Source organism: Phalangium opilio, unplaced genomic scaffold (assembly GCF_054372755.1).
Source record: "Phalangium opilio isolate 3A_F unplaced genomic scaffold, DU_Popi_V2 ptg000079l_1, whole genome shotgun sequence".
In the NCBI taxonomy this organism is placed as follows: Eukaryota; Metazoa; Arthropoda; class Arachnida; order Opiliones; family Phalangiidae; genus Phalangium; species Phalangium opilio.
In genome coordinates this window covers 8,103,852-8,123,529 of record NW_028324187.1, presented here as the reverse complement: position 1 = coordinate 8,123,529, position 19,678 = coordinate 8,103,852, and the positions used below count along the sequence as shown (strand labels likewise).

Below are 19,678 nucleotides of genomic sequence, written 5' to 3'. Positions count from 1 at the left end.
AATAAAAAAAACAGTTAAACTCTTTTAGTTCTAATTTATCACCATAGATGGCGCCAACGTTCCATAAATAATAAAAAAAAACAGTTTGGACCAACCGGAAGCATTCGGCTTATTGGCCAGACAGCTGAGAGGTACCTCAGGCCAGCGGATAGTTTTTGTAAACCGCGTCTACTTGATTTTGATCGGCTAGTGATTAAAAATTATCAATCAAAAGTTCTCTATTAATTAATGCAAACCGATTAAACGATATTTGCGTTTGATTGCTCAACAGAAGCTGTAAGTATTGATTTATTAGTTGAAGTGAAATTTAAACTGGTAACTCCCATGTTATTGAAGCCGCGTCCTAAGCCTTGGTTATCGACATTTATAGTGAATGAGAAAGTTGCGTTTTGATGCATTTTGACCCCTTTTTAAAGCATTTAAATAATAGAAAACGAAAGCGTTACATAAATTAAGCATTGTTTTGTGCGCGACATATAATTAGGCCCTATTTCACCTAAATTCTTGTAAAAGGAAACGAACTAAATTTGACCTAATACTTAGGCCTATTAAATTTCCATATAAAATAGGCCAGTAGATTGATTTGATTGAGTATTTTGTCCCCGTTTTCATTGGTGCTGTTTATTTTTTTTATCATAGGTCGTGTTTGGTTTCTGTCTTTGACAAAACCTTCTCTTTGTAAAAAAAGAAAATTAAGCTAGTGATGCTAATTTTGGACTATTGTGATCTATAATTTCATCCACTGGTTGAAAGAAGCTTTCTTGACCAGTGGAAGAAATGTCAGCTCCAACTCGTCAACCTTCACTCAGGGATCGTCTACATGGCATTGGATTATCATGGCAGTAAGTCGTTTTTGCTATTATTTCTTTTAAACATAAATTATTTGGGGAAGGAATTGTTGACAATAGAGTATGATGATGCATACAGTTTTATGTTACAATTGATAGAAGTGTTGATAATTGATGGTGTGTGTGAGGGAGAGACTAAGGCTTTGATATGTTATGCTCCATTTCAAATTAAACACCTGCATCCAAATATGTTAGACATCTGTCAATGAGTAGGAAAAACTATTTATATCAGTGGTGTTTTTATTGTATTGAATTAATAGCCTCTCAGTAGTCAATAGAGCTACCCACATTTTACCGGTAGATTTTTTTGTTGAGTTGCTATTTCAGTCAATCTTACAATTTTCACAAATAAGAGCTTCTTTCAAAGATACAGGATTATCTAATCTATACTTATAATTTTGAATGAGAGGGGTTTATGATATGTTTCTAATTTTTACATAATATTTATCTAATCTTATCAAAAATAGAATATTATTTTATCCTCTTATAAGACTGTTTTTGTGTTAAGAAAATATTTATCGCCCCCTGAAAATTTTGCACCTTGCACGTCTGTTACAGCAGGGGGTTCCCATAGGTCAGGGAAAATTAAGTCTGGGGGTTTATAAATGGGCCCAAAACCAAATATAATTAATAAATCATTATTAAACAATGTTTGGCCTATTGGGCATATAGAAGAAAACTTCCCCTAGCAACTAGTTAAAGAGTTAAAGTGAATATAAATTCTACTTAAGTTAAAAAATGTAACTTAAAAATTAATTTTTAAAAACCATAGTGAAACTTCTAACAATACTCAACATGCTTTTCATAAGATTATAACTTATGCCCCCATAAGTTTAACACCCATATTTCTAATTCTTAATACACATTTGTTAGAAATAGAAAAGGCTTTATCATTTTTTTTTAAAAATCACTCTTGTAACATTTTCTGGTCCCCGCCATTTTCCAATATGGCGGCGTATTCAAATCCAAAACTTTTTATATTACGATAACTAACCAACCAGTTTAGTAAAAATTAGTCAAACCAAAAAATTAATGAAATTAAAGTTCTTAAAATCGGCTTTATTTTGGTTGCGTTTTTATGTCCGCCATTTTTCAAGATGGAGGCCGTTCACTGAAATTACTCTATAAGGAGTTACACTTATTTAGAAAAAAATATAACTTGGGATAGTATGTAAAGACTGAAAGAATTCAGAAATATCTAAAGAATTTGGTGTCCGGGAATCCTTCAGGGGTGACATTTTTTTAAGCTTTAAAAAATACTAGTAGTTCCATTCTTAAATAACTTAGCTCAATCCAGAAGAAACTAAAAGAGAAAACAAAAGCTTAGCTTCATATAATAAATTCCTAAAAACATTCTAGCCAAGCTCTACTTTTTGGTCTACCTCTTAATAGCAAAGTAACGGTACTCTAATAACCTCCCATTTTTTATCTCATCCATTTATATTAAAATAGTCATTAATTATAGTCAGGAAAGTTTTTATAAATAGTCCATCTCATAATGAATATTCAATAGATGATACCTTTACGTTATTATTGCTCCTTGTATTATGGCGTTTTAAAGGGCAAGCCTCATAAGTTAAGGTGTTAGTAGGAATTATTATAGTCGGGTATTTTTTTATAAATAGTCCATCTCGTAATGAATATGCAATAGATGATATTCTTATATACGTTATTATTGCTCCTTGTGTTGTGGAGTTTTAAAGGGCAAGCCTCATAAGTTAAGGTGTTAGTAGGAATTATTATAGTCAGGTTTTTTTATAAATAGTCCATCTCATAATGAATATTCAATAGATGATACCTTTACGTTATTATTGCTCCTTGGATTGTGGCGTTTTAAAGGGCAAGCCTGATAAGTTAAGGTGTTAGTAGGAATTATTATAGTCAGGTTTTTTTTATAAATAGTCCATCTCATAATGAATATGCAATAGATTATGTTCTATTCTTATGTACGTTATTATTGCTCCTTGGATTGCGGCGTTTTAAAGGGCAAGTCTCATAAGTTAAGGTGTTAGGTTTTTTATGTCACATCCTAGGATGAGATTTAATTAAGTTTTGTGATTTAGCAAACGACGGGGGGTAGATAGAGTAAGTTATTTGTGGATACTAAAATTTAATATATAATGAAGTAAAGGTATATGCAATATTAATAAGGAAATTAAAGGTAGACGCTAAAGGGGGGAGGCAATAAAACATTTTACTCCCCTAAGTGTTCATTGCATAATTTATTTATTCTAATTTAGTCGCAAAATTAATCATAATTTCATCTTTGGTTATCGCCATGTGAGACTTGGCCTTTGAAATAACGTCAGTTTTTTTATAAAGGGTAGAATTACCAACCAAGCCTTAAGGCTTGTAACTTTGCGGTTATACTTCTTATCGAGGACAGGACAGGTTGGGTTGGGTGTATTTTAATTATTCCGTGCCTATAGCAAATTAAATGCGTGCTGGTGGTGAAAGTCAGTTTGGTACTTTCGTTCCTATTACAATTAACATTTACTCTCGCTCTTATTTTTCCCGGAAAATATTGTACCACCAACCAATCACAATCTCTGTATTTCTTGATACTGTTTTATTATCTTTATGGTTTTTATTCATTTTGAAACATAATTTTTATTAGAAACCTTGAGTTATGTGGTTTTTGCAGTAAAATACTTCCTTACCGCTCTTTTTAAACAAAGAGCAAATGTGTGGCTGCGAGATAAGAAAGGTTCTATTACTTTTTTGGAGGTTGTTTTTCTTTTTTCATGGAAAAAACCTTAAACCTTAATAAAACCAAAACCAGGAAAATTGTAGATCGTGACCTTAACCTCATGGTATCTTTATGTTTAAAAATCTTTCCCCAAAAAAGCCCAACCTCAAGTTTTCGCCCTCGTAAAAGACAGACCATTTTATAACTTATTTTCGAGCGTGGTAATATTTCTTTCATTTTTATATTTTCTTTAGTTTATTAGAGGTTTATTATTTGAAGTATTTGTGGTTTGAATTATCTTTTATCTCGTAATAAGGGTGAATTGAAATAAATAGATAAATGTGAGCTAGGATTTGAGTGTGGATAAGCGGCCTTACCATAAGTTCATAAGATATGTTCATTCCATAAGTTTGTCACTGGTAACTTAGAAACTGGAGCTTGTAATTTTGAAGTGAATGAGGTAGGTCATAGATTCAGGGTAAAGCGACATACGCCTGGTGACTGGGGCGCTGTCAAATTTGGGCTTAGTAATGCAGACTAAATAGGACCTAGATGGAACTTGGTCCTGCAAAATTAATTAACCCACCGAGTGTAGGACTTCAATTCACGTCGCTTGTCGTTCTAATTGAACTAGTTATCTCGAGCTGTAAGTCTCTCAGTAGCATTACGAAGTATAGGTAGTGTCATACTTATGGTAGGAACATATCACTTATAAACTTATGGCCTTAATTAGTGCTCGGTGCGAAGTGTAGAATAGACCATTTTGGTAGAGATGGGGAAGTGAACTGTGTATCCCCTGCGTTGGGGACAACTTTGCTATAAGAATAAGAGGAATAAGAACTAGAGGATTATGACGTTGCCATATATGGGAACTAAATAAGTCTATTCCTCTCTCTTTAGACGTAACTTACTTCGTGCAATACACTTCTGAATTAGCTCTTTATTTATTTTTCCTCCGCTTATTTTGATGATAAGGTGTTATGCTGGAAAGAACCGACTCTTTCTTAGGAAATTTCTGCGCGAATTATGATTTTGCCTTCTCAGGTTTTTCTCGGAAATAGGAGAAGGGATTTTTCTGGGGAGGATAGCTTAATCTTCTTTAATCTGTTTCCTAGAAAAGCGCTAGCTGCCCTTTACTGGTTACTTGGTTACTGGTATTGTTGTTTTTTATGGGCTCGAAATTGGTCTAATAGACCATATCATAAATTCCAAAAGAGATCTAACCACGCACCACCTCGACACTTGTTAAATAAATAAATAAATACCACAATGGCGGGGCAGCCTTCTTGGGTTAAATGTTTTGTTTTAAACAGTTCTTTTAATGATAAGTCATTTCATTTCTTTGGAAATAATTTTTCTCAAACTCTGAAAGTTGATTTTTATTTTTAACATTTTAGAGTTAAGTTGAAAAAGATATTATCATTTTTTTAACAAAGGAGAACTTTAGAATTAAGATCGATGCATTAAAGGATAGGTAGAAATAAAGCTTCGGTCATCTTCTGACCTTAACTGCTTCTGACAGACTCTCAAGAGAGATGGTCCTTGATCGAGTCTTGGTTGGCGCCTTATTCCTTGGCGGCAACCAGTCGCTCGCCTTCGCTTCCCCGTCAGGACATTATCCTTTCTCTTGTCCCATCGGTCCCCCAAGAGGACATCAAACGATCTCCCAAACCATAAAGAATCTTAGGATTCTTTGTATATATCCAGTCACTAGTGTCCCTAACCCCAAACTCCCCGCCCTTCCCTGGTACGTGTGTTTCCTAAACCAGTAAAACCTTACCTTCTGAAAAATTGTTGCGTCGTTTCTCTTATGTTTTTCTCATTCTTCACGCTTGACTCGTGACCTTTAAAGGTAATGTGGAACGAACCTAAAGTCTGGTGGTAAAGTTTGCACTCGGCGCAATAGAGGTTGCTATCTCAGTTGTGGCGTCAGTGCCTAGCTAGGCTTAGCTTTGGCAGTGGACGGCCATGTTTGGTACCGCTTTGGTTCTATGGGTGACGTCACAATAAGTCTTCTGAGATAGCTCTATAGACCCTTTTCCAAAGGGTAGAAGGCGTACACTGTGTCGTCTGCTTTGTTTAGGGTTAAGACGGGCCATTTATATGACTATGTTTACCCAAAGACGTTCCTTAGATAGTACTTCAAAGTTACCAGTCCTGCACAACCAAATTTGGATGGTCCTTATTGTTTGAAGGCATATTTCTTAATTTAAGTCTTTGTTGTTGATGCACATACCCTTCAATATACCTTCTGTCTTAAGATAATAAGGTGCTCAACACACCATGCTTTTAAACAGGGTCTATTTACCTCTGATAATGACCTAAACTTTCCTAAGACACGTAGACCCAAAACGACCAGACCCTCTTTTTTTGATGGGGTGTTCACCTTCCCTCGCGTTACGTTTGGCCATAACCCCTAAATCCAGGAAGGATTTACTGTTTCCGTTCTAGGACATAAAAGATCTATTCTGTATTTCCCCATCACACAAGTCTGTTGGACAGTCATCCTCCTCCGTGATATGTCTTTGTCCTTGTCCCCGGACCATTTCCTTAACTAACCTTGTATACCCTATTCGCCTTCCCATCGCATTCATTTTGCAAACCCTTGCTTGCAGCTCTTGCCATCCCTATCTATTGATTTATTTGTCAAAATAATCAGAAGTACGTTACGCGAAGTTGTTGGTCTTTATCCCCTAATTAAATATAGTCACTTTCAAAGCGTCATGTAATTTGATAATTGTCTGGGACGTACAGGGTGTTGTACAACCAGTAATTGTAGGATGGTTTTATGGGCATTCAGTTTGAGTCGTAAATGCATAACCAGGGTTCGTACGGATTCTGGATAACCTGGATAAGTCAGGGATTTAAAGTTTTGTCCTAAAAGTCAGGGATATGTCATGGATTTCTTTTGGTGTATCGAGCAATGCTAAATATGGGCTGCAGGTACAAAGATAAGTACTTACTTCGTGCAACGTACTTCTGTCACAACCTTTTGATGTACAACTGTTGAAAAATCATCTTAAATCCTAGTTACATTCAGGCAGGAGTAACAAGTAACATACGTTAAAAATTTTCTGAGCCGTTTGATTTATAAATGACCTTAACCACCCACTGAACGGACATGTGTATATTTTTTTACCCCCTGTCAATTTTAGAAAGAAATATTATTCGAATTTATGGGTCCAAGATAACGATTTATGATTTTATTTTATATCTCAAAAGAAGATGAGTAATGACTCTATCAATTTTAAATTACTTACAAAATTTTATTTTTTATTTAAATGGACAGTAGCGATTAATTTCGACTTGTCCATTGGGAAGCTTTTAAAAACCTGACTTTTGTAAACGGCCCATGGATATTTCCATTGCACAAATCATATTGAGTTTATGTTGCAAAGCCCTTTTAGTACGTTTGTTGTTGTATCCAAGTATGACCGTAAATTAACATTGTACTTTCAAAACCCCAATCGTAAATTTTTCATTACTTCTTTTTCTTCTGGACTATGCATATATAAGATTCAGGTTCTCAGGGACCATGGGACTAGCCTAGAAAGAAAGAGGTTTTTAACTTTAGTAGGTACAATGTTTGACTGCCTGTAATACCACCGATAAAGAAGTTAAATTAGAAGTGAAAAAGCAAGCAAGCCAGCTAATTAATTGTCTCTCACGTTCCTTCCTAGCTAATCCTTCATTGGCCTCCTTTTTTCCTTTTTTAAAGAACAAGTATCATGAAATCCCAACCGGGAATTAAAAAATATTCGAGGGGCTAATTACTCTGATTCACTGTCAAATTATTATTAATAGGTTTAATAGACTTTGTTTTAAAAAAATCGGTATCGTTTATATCTAGTTGAAAAACACAGTATAAATTATTGTTTGTGATAAAGACCCAAGTACTTTCCATCCGATGTTGATAATGTAATTGTTCGAGGGTTCCTTCCACGCGCGTGCCAGCCTGATGCGATTGTCACGATGGTTTTTGCTTCGTGTGTGTCAAAATTTAGTCGAGTAGATCAATTGACCTTTGACCCTGTTGTTGTTGTTTTTTGAGTCATCAATCGATCGTTCCGAGCTGAATTTAGTACAAAAATATAATCTGGGTGTACGTGATCTTCGACAGTATTTTGCATTATTTTATTTTTATTATTTTGTTGTGATTAAGACATACGTTCTTGTTTCTTCAGATGTTTTTAGTTTAAATTGCCATTCTTAAAAACCTAAAAAAAAAAAATAAAAACGAAGAGTCATATAAAGAGCTCTATTTTTTCAACTAGAACCACAACCCGGGTTTTCCCCAATTCCAAATTGTGTAGTAGAAAACCGCTAGTAATTTTACTCCATTGCTCTTCTCAAATAGCCCTATCAAGAACATATATTACGCTTGAGAATATTAGAAAGATACCATTGGGCTCTGGTTTGTGATGCCATGATTTCGGGGTTTTCCTTTGTACTTCGGTCCCTGTAATTTACTCTTGCCCTTCTAAAATAGCCCTATCAAGAACCTATATAACACTTGAGAACATTAGAAATATATTATCGGACTCTATAGTGCCATGATTTTAGGGTTTTTCCATTGTACTTCGGTCCCTGTAATTTACTCATTTTGGAAACAATAAGACTCCGTGCAAAAATGTGTGTAGGAAGATTCATGTAGGTTCTCAGTTCCCAAATGGGTTCTAGAGCTATTTACCGTATAAGCATCTTCTGGCTTGTGAAAAATCTCGATTTAATAGCTACTCATATTTATTTGCAATTCCCAGAACCAAGGATGTTGTTTTTTTCCTTTTTTTCTTGTTCTTCTCCATCTTTAAGTTCTTTTTCCCCCAAAACTGCTTTCTCTCATTTTTATTTTTTATAAAAATGAGAAAGGCAATAAGCCGTGAAATAAACGCTCTCCAAATATTCTCCTTTCTCAATTTTTCTTTCAGGTCTAGCTTGAAATCAGAGAGGGTAGAAATTGTAGGAGTGGAAGTCTTGGCTGGAAGTTTTCATTCTAAAATACTTAGCCAAAGCTCGTAGCCTAGCTTCGACTCCTCTTCTTTATATACACTCTTTGGTTTGGTTTGGCTCACCTTATTTACCCCGTTAAAAACTTAACGTATTGCGATATCTCGCCACAAAAGCAATTTTTGTTGCACCTCACCTAGCTTCCCATGCAGCAATAATAATAAAGACCCAAGCTATGTAATGATGACTTACAATGGCAGTTTAACCTAGCTTGCTTGTATTAGTAGTCGATTACCATATATAAACTGAAAACAAAACTCTTTGTAATAAATTATTCATTAAAATTTGTGTATAGTGAAAGCAAATAGAGATTATAATTTAGAAAATGAGCTAGGTGCTTGAGAGGGTATTGGAAGCCTTTGAATTTTATTTAATGCATTCCAGGGTTCATACAAACCTGGAAAACAGGGAAAACCTGGAAAAATCAGGGAAATAAATAGTTGACAAAAACCTCAGGGAAATTTATAATTTTTAGTAAAATTCAGGGAAATTTGCGTCAAACAGGGGCCGAGTAATTAAGCAAAATGTTCATAAATAATCCCCTCCATAGGATTAACATTACACTATACTTGGAGGCTCATAACTCGGATTGATTATGTAATAGTCCTATTTGCCCCCCCCCCTCCTTCGTTAACATTTGCTCCATAGGATACTCCATATACGGGAAAAACCTGGAAAACTCAGGGAAGTATATGGGGAAAAACCTGGAAATCTTGGGGAAATGTGTTTTAAAATATTATTATGAACCCTGCATGGTGTTTTTATCAACATTTTCGTGTAGACCTAACCCTTGACCTCTTTCCCATTCCTTAATAGCTCCTTTGGGTCTAGAGACCAATCAGTGATCAATATATACTTTATATTACCAGTTATCTTGTTTGAATTTCTTTAAAACACTAAAATATTTGGTCAATTTTGTCCATTGGTACTACAACACCTCGGTTTAATCTAATAGCCTCATCGAAAGACCATAAAAAGTCTTAATATTTGCTTAACGAACTCCGAATGGTATATCAAGTCCGAAATTAGAATTTTTTTTATGATGATAGTCGCCCTTTAATATACAGAGAGTAATATACAGAGAGAAAGAAAGAGAAAGGAAGGGACACCCCACAATTTCTGCTTTTCAAAAAGCTGAAGCTCATCGGGCAGGCAGGCAGGTAGCACGTGACCAGAAATATGTTTATAAAAGGTGCGGCTAAAGGCTGTACGACCGCGCCATTTAATCTCGTTAACCCAATAACCCCGCCATATTTCTATACCCCTCTCAACACCCTGCTCCTTTTGCCCTCGCTATAAAATCTAAAATAGTGTCGGAAGTACATTATATGAAGTACTAGGCGTTGCTGGGTTTCAGTATATTTTTTCGTTACTTATCGAGCCGCCATTTTAAAATAGGTTTCTGATAAGTGTGACGCAAATTTAATTAAGGATGTGTTCTTGGGTTTAAACTGTGAGGTAAGCGTCAAAGAACATATCAGGCAGGGTTGCCACAGTACCTGGAAATCCTGGAAAACCTGGAAAAGTCAGGGAATTTAAAAATGGGTCGAAAAGGTCAGGGAATTTGATTTTAGTGCAGGGTAAAATTTCTGGGGATAAGTCTTTATTGAATGAGGAATGAGTAATGAAAGTTTCTCCTCATCCTCTCTTCTTAACACGGAAAACACATTACATATGCATTTCGTGATTTTGGAGGTCAATCAATGTTTGGGAGCCCATGATGTTGTTTGACCCAAAGAACACTGAACACATGCACACCTAACTTATGGCAGACGTATCAATAACATGTTGTATTGTAACATACTTTAATTCTCAACCTTATTTTTATTTACTTCACGTTATAACCTTCTGATAAACATATATATAAATGTATGGTATCATCTACATTCTGGAGCGATTTTGTATCTGTATAAATGTCCTCTCTTGTTGGGCTGCACGAGCTTGTACGAGGAGAGCTGGCTGGCTGGCTATATAGGCAATTTGGTTTGTCCAATCGATTCCTTGTTTTTGGGAAACCGGTAGCAACAGCTCGTTTCGTCCTTCCTTCCTCGCTTCCTCGCTTGCTTGCTACAGTCCTTCAATCCTTGCCCGAGCTTTTGCCTTCCTCCACCTTCCACACCACGTTATAAAATATTATACTTCTATACCCATTAAAGGGCTACTTGGTATTGCAACCGTTGAAAAGTTTTATTAGCTTAAACAACGGAATATTCGAGGGGACCGTCACTAGTGGTTCGTCTTAATCTCCTTTCAGACGTTACCACTTTTTGACTCATTTAAATGAGTCAACTTGAGATAACTATTTGGGGCGTGTGAACAGAAGTTGGTTACTAAATCACTGACCAACCTTTGACCCATCTGTAGTTGAGTTAAAATTTAATACGTGTTTCGTTACTAAAGCTCCACTTTTCAAAGTGTTTGCGAAAGAAGACTTCATTTGATGGTGTGCATGCTCTAAAGGGGGTAGAGAAAATTCCTTCCCCCTTTCTTAAGACAAGAAGGTGCTGCTCAATACACCAGACTCTATTTTATCCCCCCCCCCTCCACCGAATTTTGAAAAACTTCTATTTATGATATTTTCTAAAACACTTAAACATTGGACCTCCTCCAGTCGAAACTCGTAGGTCTTTTGAAATTATACGTATTGCTGCTTTTCAAGATCAACATTATATTATTAAAGGCATACTATAGGATTGAATTTGTTTAATTTTTAATTGAAATAGCGTATAAAATGTGAATATATCAAAATTGGAACCATGTCTATATCTGCAATATTAAAGAAGATAATGGATGGACACTACGCGTTAGGCTTTCCACGGAGCGCCCCTATTGGATGCCTAGTACCACGTGACGTGTTCGTCCAATAGGAGTACTTGGCGGGTAAGCCTAACGCGTAGTGCCATCCATTACGAAAACTAAATTGCATGTATCTCCTTTAATATTGTAGATATAGACATGGTTCCAATTAGTAATATTCATTATATTATACGCTCTTTCTTATTAAAATACAGCATTATTCTAGCTCGGTGTATCCCTTTAAATATATATGCAATTGGGAAATAAATACAATCTAGCCGTCAGTAGCCGAAGCTCAATTTGTTTATATATGAAGATGACGTAATAGTAATAACATTTGTCGGTTGTTGTTGTCGAAAACTGAACACTGCTGCCAACGCTTCCGTTTTGATGTACAGGTGTTCGAACGCTTAACACACACAAACACTCGCGTTTATTACTTTTTATAGTTCCAAAGCGTGTTAACAGATCGTTGCACTTTGGGCCAACGAAGAGAAATTGACTGGCTTGCTGCGTAGGACCTAATCGAATTTGGTTTTTCGTTTTTTTCTCTTTTCGCGATTTTCGATAAAAAAAAAACTGAATTTACTTGGCGTCCCTAACTGGCTCATTTCGTAAACTCTTCTCCCTCAAAATGTCTGAGTAATTAATTCCTCCCATCCCATCAAAAAATATACTACGTAATCGTTAGATTTAATCTATTGCCTGTCTGGAAAACTGCTATCGGATCCGGCTTGGTTTGGGAGGAAATAATCGAAGGAGGTATTATTAGATGAAATAAAGGAGAACATTTTAGTGTTATATGGTTATTTTATGGGTTTTGTAATATATTGGGAAGTATATATAAGAATTTTATATAGAGTTCAAGGATGTTGCAAGTTGGCCTTAATTTTTGTGCAGTTGAAAGTTCAGGGTAATGTCAGGGGATTTTGAAATTTGGGGTTTTGAAGATCAGGATATTTTGAAATTTGGGGATTTTGAAATTTGGGGTTTTGAAGATCAGGATATTTTGAAATTTGGGGATTTTGAAGATCAGGGTATTGTCAGGATATTTTGAAATTTGGGGTTTTGAAGATCAGGGTATTGTCAGGATATTTTGAAATTTGGGGTTTTGAAGATCAGGGTATTGTCAGGATATTTTGAAATTTGGGGTTTTGAAGATCAGGGTATTGTCAGGATATTTTGAAATTTGGGGTTTTGAAGATCAGGGTATTGTCAGGATATTTTGAAATTTGGGGTTTTGAAGATCAGGGTATTGTCAGGATATTTTGAAATTTGGGGTTTTGAAGATCAGGGTATTGTCAGGATATTTTGAAATTTGGGGTTTTGAAGATCAGGGTATTGTCAGGATATTTTGAAATTTGGTTTTAAAGATCAGGGTATTGTCAGGATATTTTAGAAGTTGGTTTTAAGGATCAGGATAAAGTCAGGAAATTTTGGAAACTTGTTTTTAAGATCAGGGTACTGTCAGTAAATTTTCAAAGTGATCGCGAAGTCAGGGAAAAAATAAATTCAATTAGAAACTGATCCAAAAAATCATAGCATTTAAATATATTTTTCATAATTTCTTAACGGTTAGAAAAATCAAATTAAAATAATTTTTGACAATTTGTTAAATTTAAAATTTTGATTTTAAGCTGAGAGACAAGTGAGTAAACATCAATATAAAAAATTAAGTTCAAATCCTTTAAAATCAGCTTAAATCAGATGAAGAATAAGTGAAATCACTTGACTATTAAACACTCCTAAATTTTAACTTGAAAACTTGTGAAAACTACGACGTATTTTATCTTGTGTTGGAAAGTTTTTAGTCTTTAAGTTCATAAGTTTTTCCCGATAATAATCTCTCTGATTACGAATAATCTCTCACGATAAACAATTTATTACGAAAAAAACTCGAGCTATTGTTGCTGAGGCTAATGAAAAAAAATCCCTTATAACAGTAATGCACTACTTTAATTACCAATTGAATTTAACATCGTGTGTTACTCCGTCATACCCTAATCTGAAGTATACATTATATCTGACCAATTATTTATTATTTTTTGTTTATTGCTCATTTCGGAATATATAATTGACCTCGTTATAAATCAGACAAAAATCTAGTTATTACTAATTTTCACAATCGCGTATGTAGACAGACCTATTTTTGACCTAAAATAGCTGGCCCAAGTAGGGCATAGTCTGAAAAAATATTTTTTTTTTCTCCTTATGGAAAAGCCGACCTCTTGTTTTTTCAAGTATTATTCCTGAAATTGATAAGGATATATTGATAATTTGACAACTAGTGGGGCGTATGCTGTAAGGTCCTGAGATTTCCATGAGGTACCGTCGAGAAACGGTTTCGTAGAATCAGGGAAAAGAGATACCATGTCAGTGACAATTTCAAGGCGACTGTAGCGAACTTGAAATTGTGACCGTTAATGGTCTTAGAACTAACTGAAAGCCGTGCAATGTGGTTCTAGCGAAGTGAAGATACGCAATAGAGAATTTCCTTCAGGGGAAAGCAAAAATTCGAGAAGAAATAAATTTAAAAGGATTTCTATTGTTCATCTTCAGTTCGCTAGAACCACACAGCACGGATTTCACTTAGCGAGAACCCTTCCATCTTTTGACTCAGCGGGGCTTCGAAAATCGGCACGGTCGCTTCATGCTCGGTTTTCAGTTCGCTAGAACCCTTTTCGCTGGAAGTCGGCCTTTTAAACACGGTATCTCAATTAACATCACCAAAAAATGCACCGTAGCCCATGGAATTCTCATGAACTTATATAGATTGTACAAAGTTGTTGTGGCTATATACGTTGAAGCGCATTTACCATCGCATCAGTTTTAACGCGGAAATTGTAGCATATGGTGGCACATCACTTACTCTCTTAATTAGTCTAAAAATAATGTAAACTTGTGCGAAAATGTCCACCTCAACTTCGATATCGACGGACGATTCTCAATACGATTCCGATTACGATAATATTGAATCGATTAATTTTTTAACGCGGAGAAGCGATTCGGTACCGAATATTAAGATCGCCAAACCATTGTCCGATTCTAATAAAAAACGTGGCGATAATCAAGACGATTTTGATGATGAATTTCCAAAAAGGAGGAGTTTGTTTAGGAAACGGCTTAGTTCTGGTTCTAATCTATGGGAGTATTTAACCAGTTTTTCTAATAAACTTAATAAGTAATGATAATTTTTAATTATTATACTTTACGTGTTTCTTAATTAGTAGGTCTTAATGAATTTGTTCTGATGGGTTTTTTTTTTCTTAATTGTGTTTTGTAGGTCGAAGAAGGCGGATAGTTACGGTGCTAAACCATCGTCTCCTGTCGTACCAAGGTGAGTTTATTTTAATTTAAATATGTTTTAGAAAGCTATTTGTTTGTCTGTTGGTTGTTTATAGTATCATAAGTTCATAAGATATGTTCACCATAAGTTTGTTAATCTCTGGTTGCAAACTGGAGCTTGTAATTTTGAAGTGCGTGAGGGTAGGTCATAGATTTCTGGGTAAAGCGAGGGATGCCTGGTGAGTGGGGCACTGTCAAAGGCTTAGTAATACAGACTAAATAGGACTAGATGGAAGTCCTGCAAAATTAATTAACCACCGAGTGTAGCCAATCAATTCTCGCTTGTCGTTCTTCTATAGAACTAGCTAGAGATGTAAGTCTCTCGGTAGCATTACGAAGCATAGGTAGTGTCATACTTATCTTATAAACTTATGATGATATGCACCGTTAAAATCCTCCAACATGTGTTGAGAAAATGGCTACGCATAGCTGTGTATATTTCTGGTTATAGACTTATTCTTATTTACTAATGGCAGGCGGAATCAATCCGAGTGACTTATATTGACATTTGAGTCAACACCGACTGATTTTGACTTTCTTTATTTACGTTTTCTTACAGCGCTGCCGCGACTAAAAGCCAGAGCTTGGAGGGACACGGTTACGTCAATCCCTTAGAAGGGGGAGACCAACAGCAACCGCAATCCCAACCGCAACACCAACAAGAAACGGAAACAAACATCGCAGCTCCTGTTACTTCCGAGGTTCCATTGACGCCTAATAAAACATCTCCTGGTAAGTTGATCTATGTTGTTTGTTGATGCATTGCTTAGTTGTTTATGATGGATATGGGGCCCGTTTTTTTACTAAATCCACGAAGCATAGCGCGTGATCTAGTGTATATCATTTTATATCGATGATCCAATTAAGGTTCATTGATTGATTGATTTTTGCAACGCAATCTTATATTTTCGTTATTTTGAACATTTAGTGTATACACCAATACAATACTCTTGTTAATTAAATCGGCATTATCTTTAAGTTTCTTATGTTAATTTTAAGGGATCATGTATACCACGATTCGTTTATAGTTATTACGTTGATTATTATCTATCTTTAATTTTTTTACTTTAAATAACATTAATTCTAATGTAAATTAGTCTTATTTGTTAGTATGACACGTTTAACTTTAGATTGCAAAACTTATAACACTGAATCAGTTTAAAAATCGAACCACTACGTCATTTTTAACTCAACAATAGATACTTTATAATTATCCGTAATCAATATTATCTGTGTCGGATAATTTATTTTGATAACCTAAATTTTAACCCCATCATCATCAAAACCAAAATTAATCTACGTTGTAACCTTGAATTCTCGTTCAAGTATCACGTGGTTTTTGATATGACGAACTTAAAAGATTAACAAAAGAAAATATTCGGAAATATTTGGGAAAATTTCAATTTGCTCAATATATGCATATTTTTGACAAAATAATCTACATTATTTTGAAAGATATTTTAAAAACTCGAATCTTTAATTACCTCTTGCGAACTAACCATTTTGTTTTCTTCAATTCAATTCAGTTTGAAATTACCAGAACCGGAGTGTTTTTTTCTTTATCTGAGGCTAAAGTGTTTACGACTTCTGTAAAATTTTAAACAAAGCACTTTAGTTTGTATTTTATTGCTATATTCAACCCTTCAAATCTCGAATCTATAGAATAAATTTGGCTTAATCTTAAGCCTCGGTCAAAATTCAAGTATTTAAATTTATACTTCCTAATCGGTTCAGTTTGCTAGAAATCTTTTTAAGTGTTAAGAGTGCAAACAATTTTTGAGAGCGCGATTTATGATGGAGAGAGGAAGAAGTGATTAACTTCCTCTTCCGTTTGATATCACTCTATACTTCCTCCAGTTGTTGGCGACGGTTTTTCGTAGGCCAATATGTCTATTTCAAGAAAATGTCTTTGAATGTGTTAATCATTGATAAGAGCTCATAAAGTCGAAGTTAGGGGTCTTGGTTAGTGGCAAATTCGATTTGACTATCACTGTCTGTCTTTGATACTGTTCCCAATTTTACTCTATTTGCTTCTGACCTTGGCTCGTCTTAATCCGGGCCTCGGCGGGTCACGTGTGTGTGTGTGTGCAAAATCTGGTGTATGTCCACTTCAGTCTAACCACGAAAGATAAAACGATATCCTCGAAATGGCCTCTGGAAAAGAGACAGAGAGAGGGGGGGGTGTACTTCGTGTCAACATTCTCTTTGCTGACAGTCGATTTGTCCTCGAGGCTAGCCTCGATTGCCATCTCCTTGACAATGTCTTGTGAGAAGTAACGGAGGAGGGAGGACAGAAGTTGATAATCCACGAAGTATAAAATCTGTTTCCCTACGAGCAAAACTGTCTGGGGTTGTACTTCAAAATTGCGATTGTGCTCCATGGAGGATTAGGTTTAAGTTTTTGGAGGTGATACCATAAAACTTATCCTTTCCTGGACACTTCAATTTGCGGATTATCAAGGTCTCAAGCCAGATGTTTAGCCCATAGCCCAAATTATTATTATTATATTTACACCGTAGCCCAGATTATCAAGGTTTCAAACCCCATAATCAGCCCGTGGCCCAAATTATCAAGGTTTCAAGGCCCAGATATTTAGCCCGTAGCCCAAAAAAACCAGGATGAAGCCATTTATCTGAAAAACATTAAGAGCTCCATCCCTAGTTTCATATATTTTCTATAAATTCGAAGAAGCCCAAACCCTAGTAACCAACCACCAAACACATCTTTTCAACTTAGCCAATCTCTCTTCAAAAGAAGCCAGCCCAAGTGGCGAATTTTTTTTTTTTAGCCCAATCTGTCATCGTGCGCTATTCGTTACAACGGTGTGGTGGTGCGCCTGTACACGACTATAATGCAACTAGTTTTGCCGCGACATATCCCTGGAGTGTCTTGGGTGTATATCCATCAGCCAATAGGAGATCGAGACAGAACGACAATAGCTTTCTCTCTCTCCTTTTATGTAATATCTCTTCGGTACACATTCAGATTTTAGCGGGAAAGATATATACCTTCCCTGTGGGACAAAGTAAATAGATCGATGATGCCAATGCGATGCTCGCGGACCCACCTAAGAGAGAATAATCCACTCCTAAAGAAAAGAGTAGGAAAACAACCTTGCACTATATCGTTTTCAGAAGTATCCCTGGTTTGAAAAACCCCTACTCTTCTTTGTATAATTCTCTATGCTACCCCTTATTCAGTCGTAAGTTTATAAGTGTGACCTGAGCTGGACGTAGGTCAAAGATTCTCAAAAATCGAAATATCCAGGAATGATTTTAAAATTCAAATTAGTTTAAGGAGATTTTTGAAAGATAATTTGAAATTTGCACAACTGATCAATCACGTGACACGCTCTATTTCGCGCCTTTATTGCCAGTCACATCACGTGCATTTTTTTTTAATAAATTCTCGCGCCAAATTTTCATTCGAAATGGAGCACGTGCAACAGGAATTTTGATAGCCAAACCTGCGAGAAGCGTTAACGTGATTGGTCAGAGGTGCTAATTTAAAATTTTCTATGAAAATCTCCCCACCCAAATTAATTTGAATTTTAAAATCATTCGGAGTTGTCTGGTATTTCCTTAATGTTTCATTATGCAGATTGATCTTATAATTAGTAGAAGAATCAACCCCCCCCCCCCAAAAAAATCACTTGATTGATGCCCTTAAATCGTAAACAAAATCAACTTTGTAGTAAAGTTACTTTCAACCAATATTAGGCCTACAAAAAATTGTTATTTTGCATCTTTTTTGAGCGCAGATTTTCGTAGCATATTCCAGCAGAGAGTGAGAGAGAAAACCCGGTAAATATCGACCCACCTTAGCGATTTCCAAAGAAGGGGTGACTGGGATATATGGCTAACGGAAACTGGCTAACCTTCCCCCATACTGATAATCCCAAATACCTTTTTCGTTTTCACCTGCACACTAAAGAAATACAGTAACAAAAGAAAGGGCGTCGAGTTATAAGATTTTTCTGGAAAATATCTTTTTTTTTTCATCTTAAATTTTCTTTTTTTCTGGCGTTTTGCGCGGATATTACTTTACACTCTGTCTCCGTTTCATAAATAAAACAGGGTGTATCACATTGCGTTGCGTATCGTATTTATGGTTCACGTTTTGTAACGTTTTATTCTCAACTTCCGTTTTTTTTTTCCTTTCCACTTCCGGTATACGCCTACTTCCTTCTTTCTTAATTTTTCCTCCATCAATTGGGAAATATATTTTAGAACGGTAGTTGAATATGTAAGATGCACCAAAAAGGTTATTATTATAGAACTGAAGTACTCTAGGACTGACTGTTCTATGTATGGGCAGGGATAGATTTAATTTTAGAAGTAGGAATGGAGAACGGAACGGTTAGTATTTACTTCAGTTATTCCGACTCGTAGGTCACCCAGTATAGAGCCCCTCCCTCCAACACGTAACGAAAAGTTTAAATTATCTTATTAATTGGCTAGCTCACTTAAACTACGTTTTGATGACTTTGCTGACGGGGACGGCGAAAAATAGTAACGTAATTCCTTTTTACCTCTGTCGCTATGACCCGCCTCTTCTTTCATATCCCCCCCCCGTCCCGCGGAAGGGGGTCCGGGACTTTGACGCGCGCCCAGATATTACTCTGTTCTCCATTCCTGCTTCTAAAATTAAATCTATCCCTGGTATGGGCAATAAATTTTGAGTCGTAAATGTTCTATAGTTCTATGTTTTTGATTACAAATTACGACTGGAGTATTTTACGGTTGACCCCTTAAATTTAAGGGGTCAACCGTAAAAGACTCCAGTTGTGACTTGTTGTACTACCTCCCATTTTTTGTGACACACCCTGTATTTTTTGTGACTCTCTAAGGGCACTAGCACCCTTTAAATGCAAACAGAGTTGAATCTCTTGAGCGGGGCGAAGGTGGGCATCTGCCCAGGGATGAGGTCGCGACTATTAGAGGGGGGATGGCAATCGATAGGGCGCAGGTATACGATGACGTCATTTCTAAG

General features: G+C 35.9%; 1 protein-coding gene across 6 annotated transcripts in view; it reads left to right on the top strand.

The window, feature by feature from the left end:
- The first annotated feature begins 117 nt into the window (after positions 1–117).
- mtd (TLD domain-containing protein mustard) overlaps positions 118–19,678 on the top strand; it is a 39,430-nt gene continuing 19,869 nt past the window's right edge. For 4 of the 6 annotated variants that reach the window (XM_089846202.1, XM_089846201.1, XM_089846199.1 and 1 more), the window contains exons 1-3: positions 14,150–14,521; positions 14,624–14,677; positions 15,245–15,417. In XM_089846202.1, the coding sequence (XP_089702328.1) occupies positions 14,250–14,521; positions 14,624–14,677; positions 15,245–15,417 (499 nt within the window). In that variant the 5' untranslated portion in view covers positions 14,150–14,249. Of the gene's footprint in view, positions 277–639; positions 843–14,147; positions 14,522–14,623; positions 14,678–15,244; positions 15,418–19,678 lie in introns of those variants that run through there. The other 2 variants (XM_089846203.1, XM_089846198.1) reach the window with 2 other exon arrangements.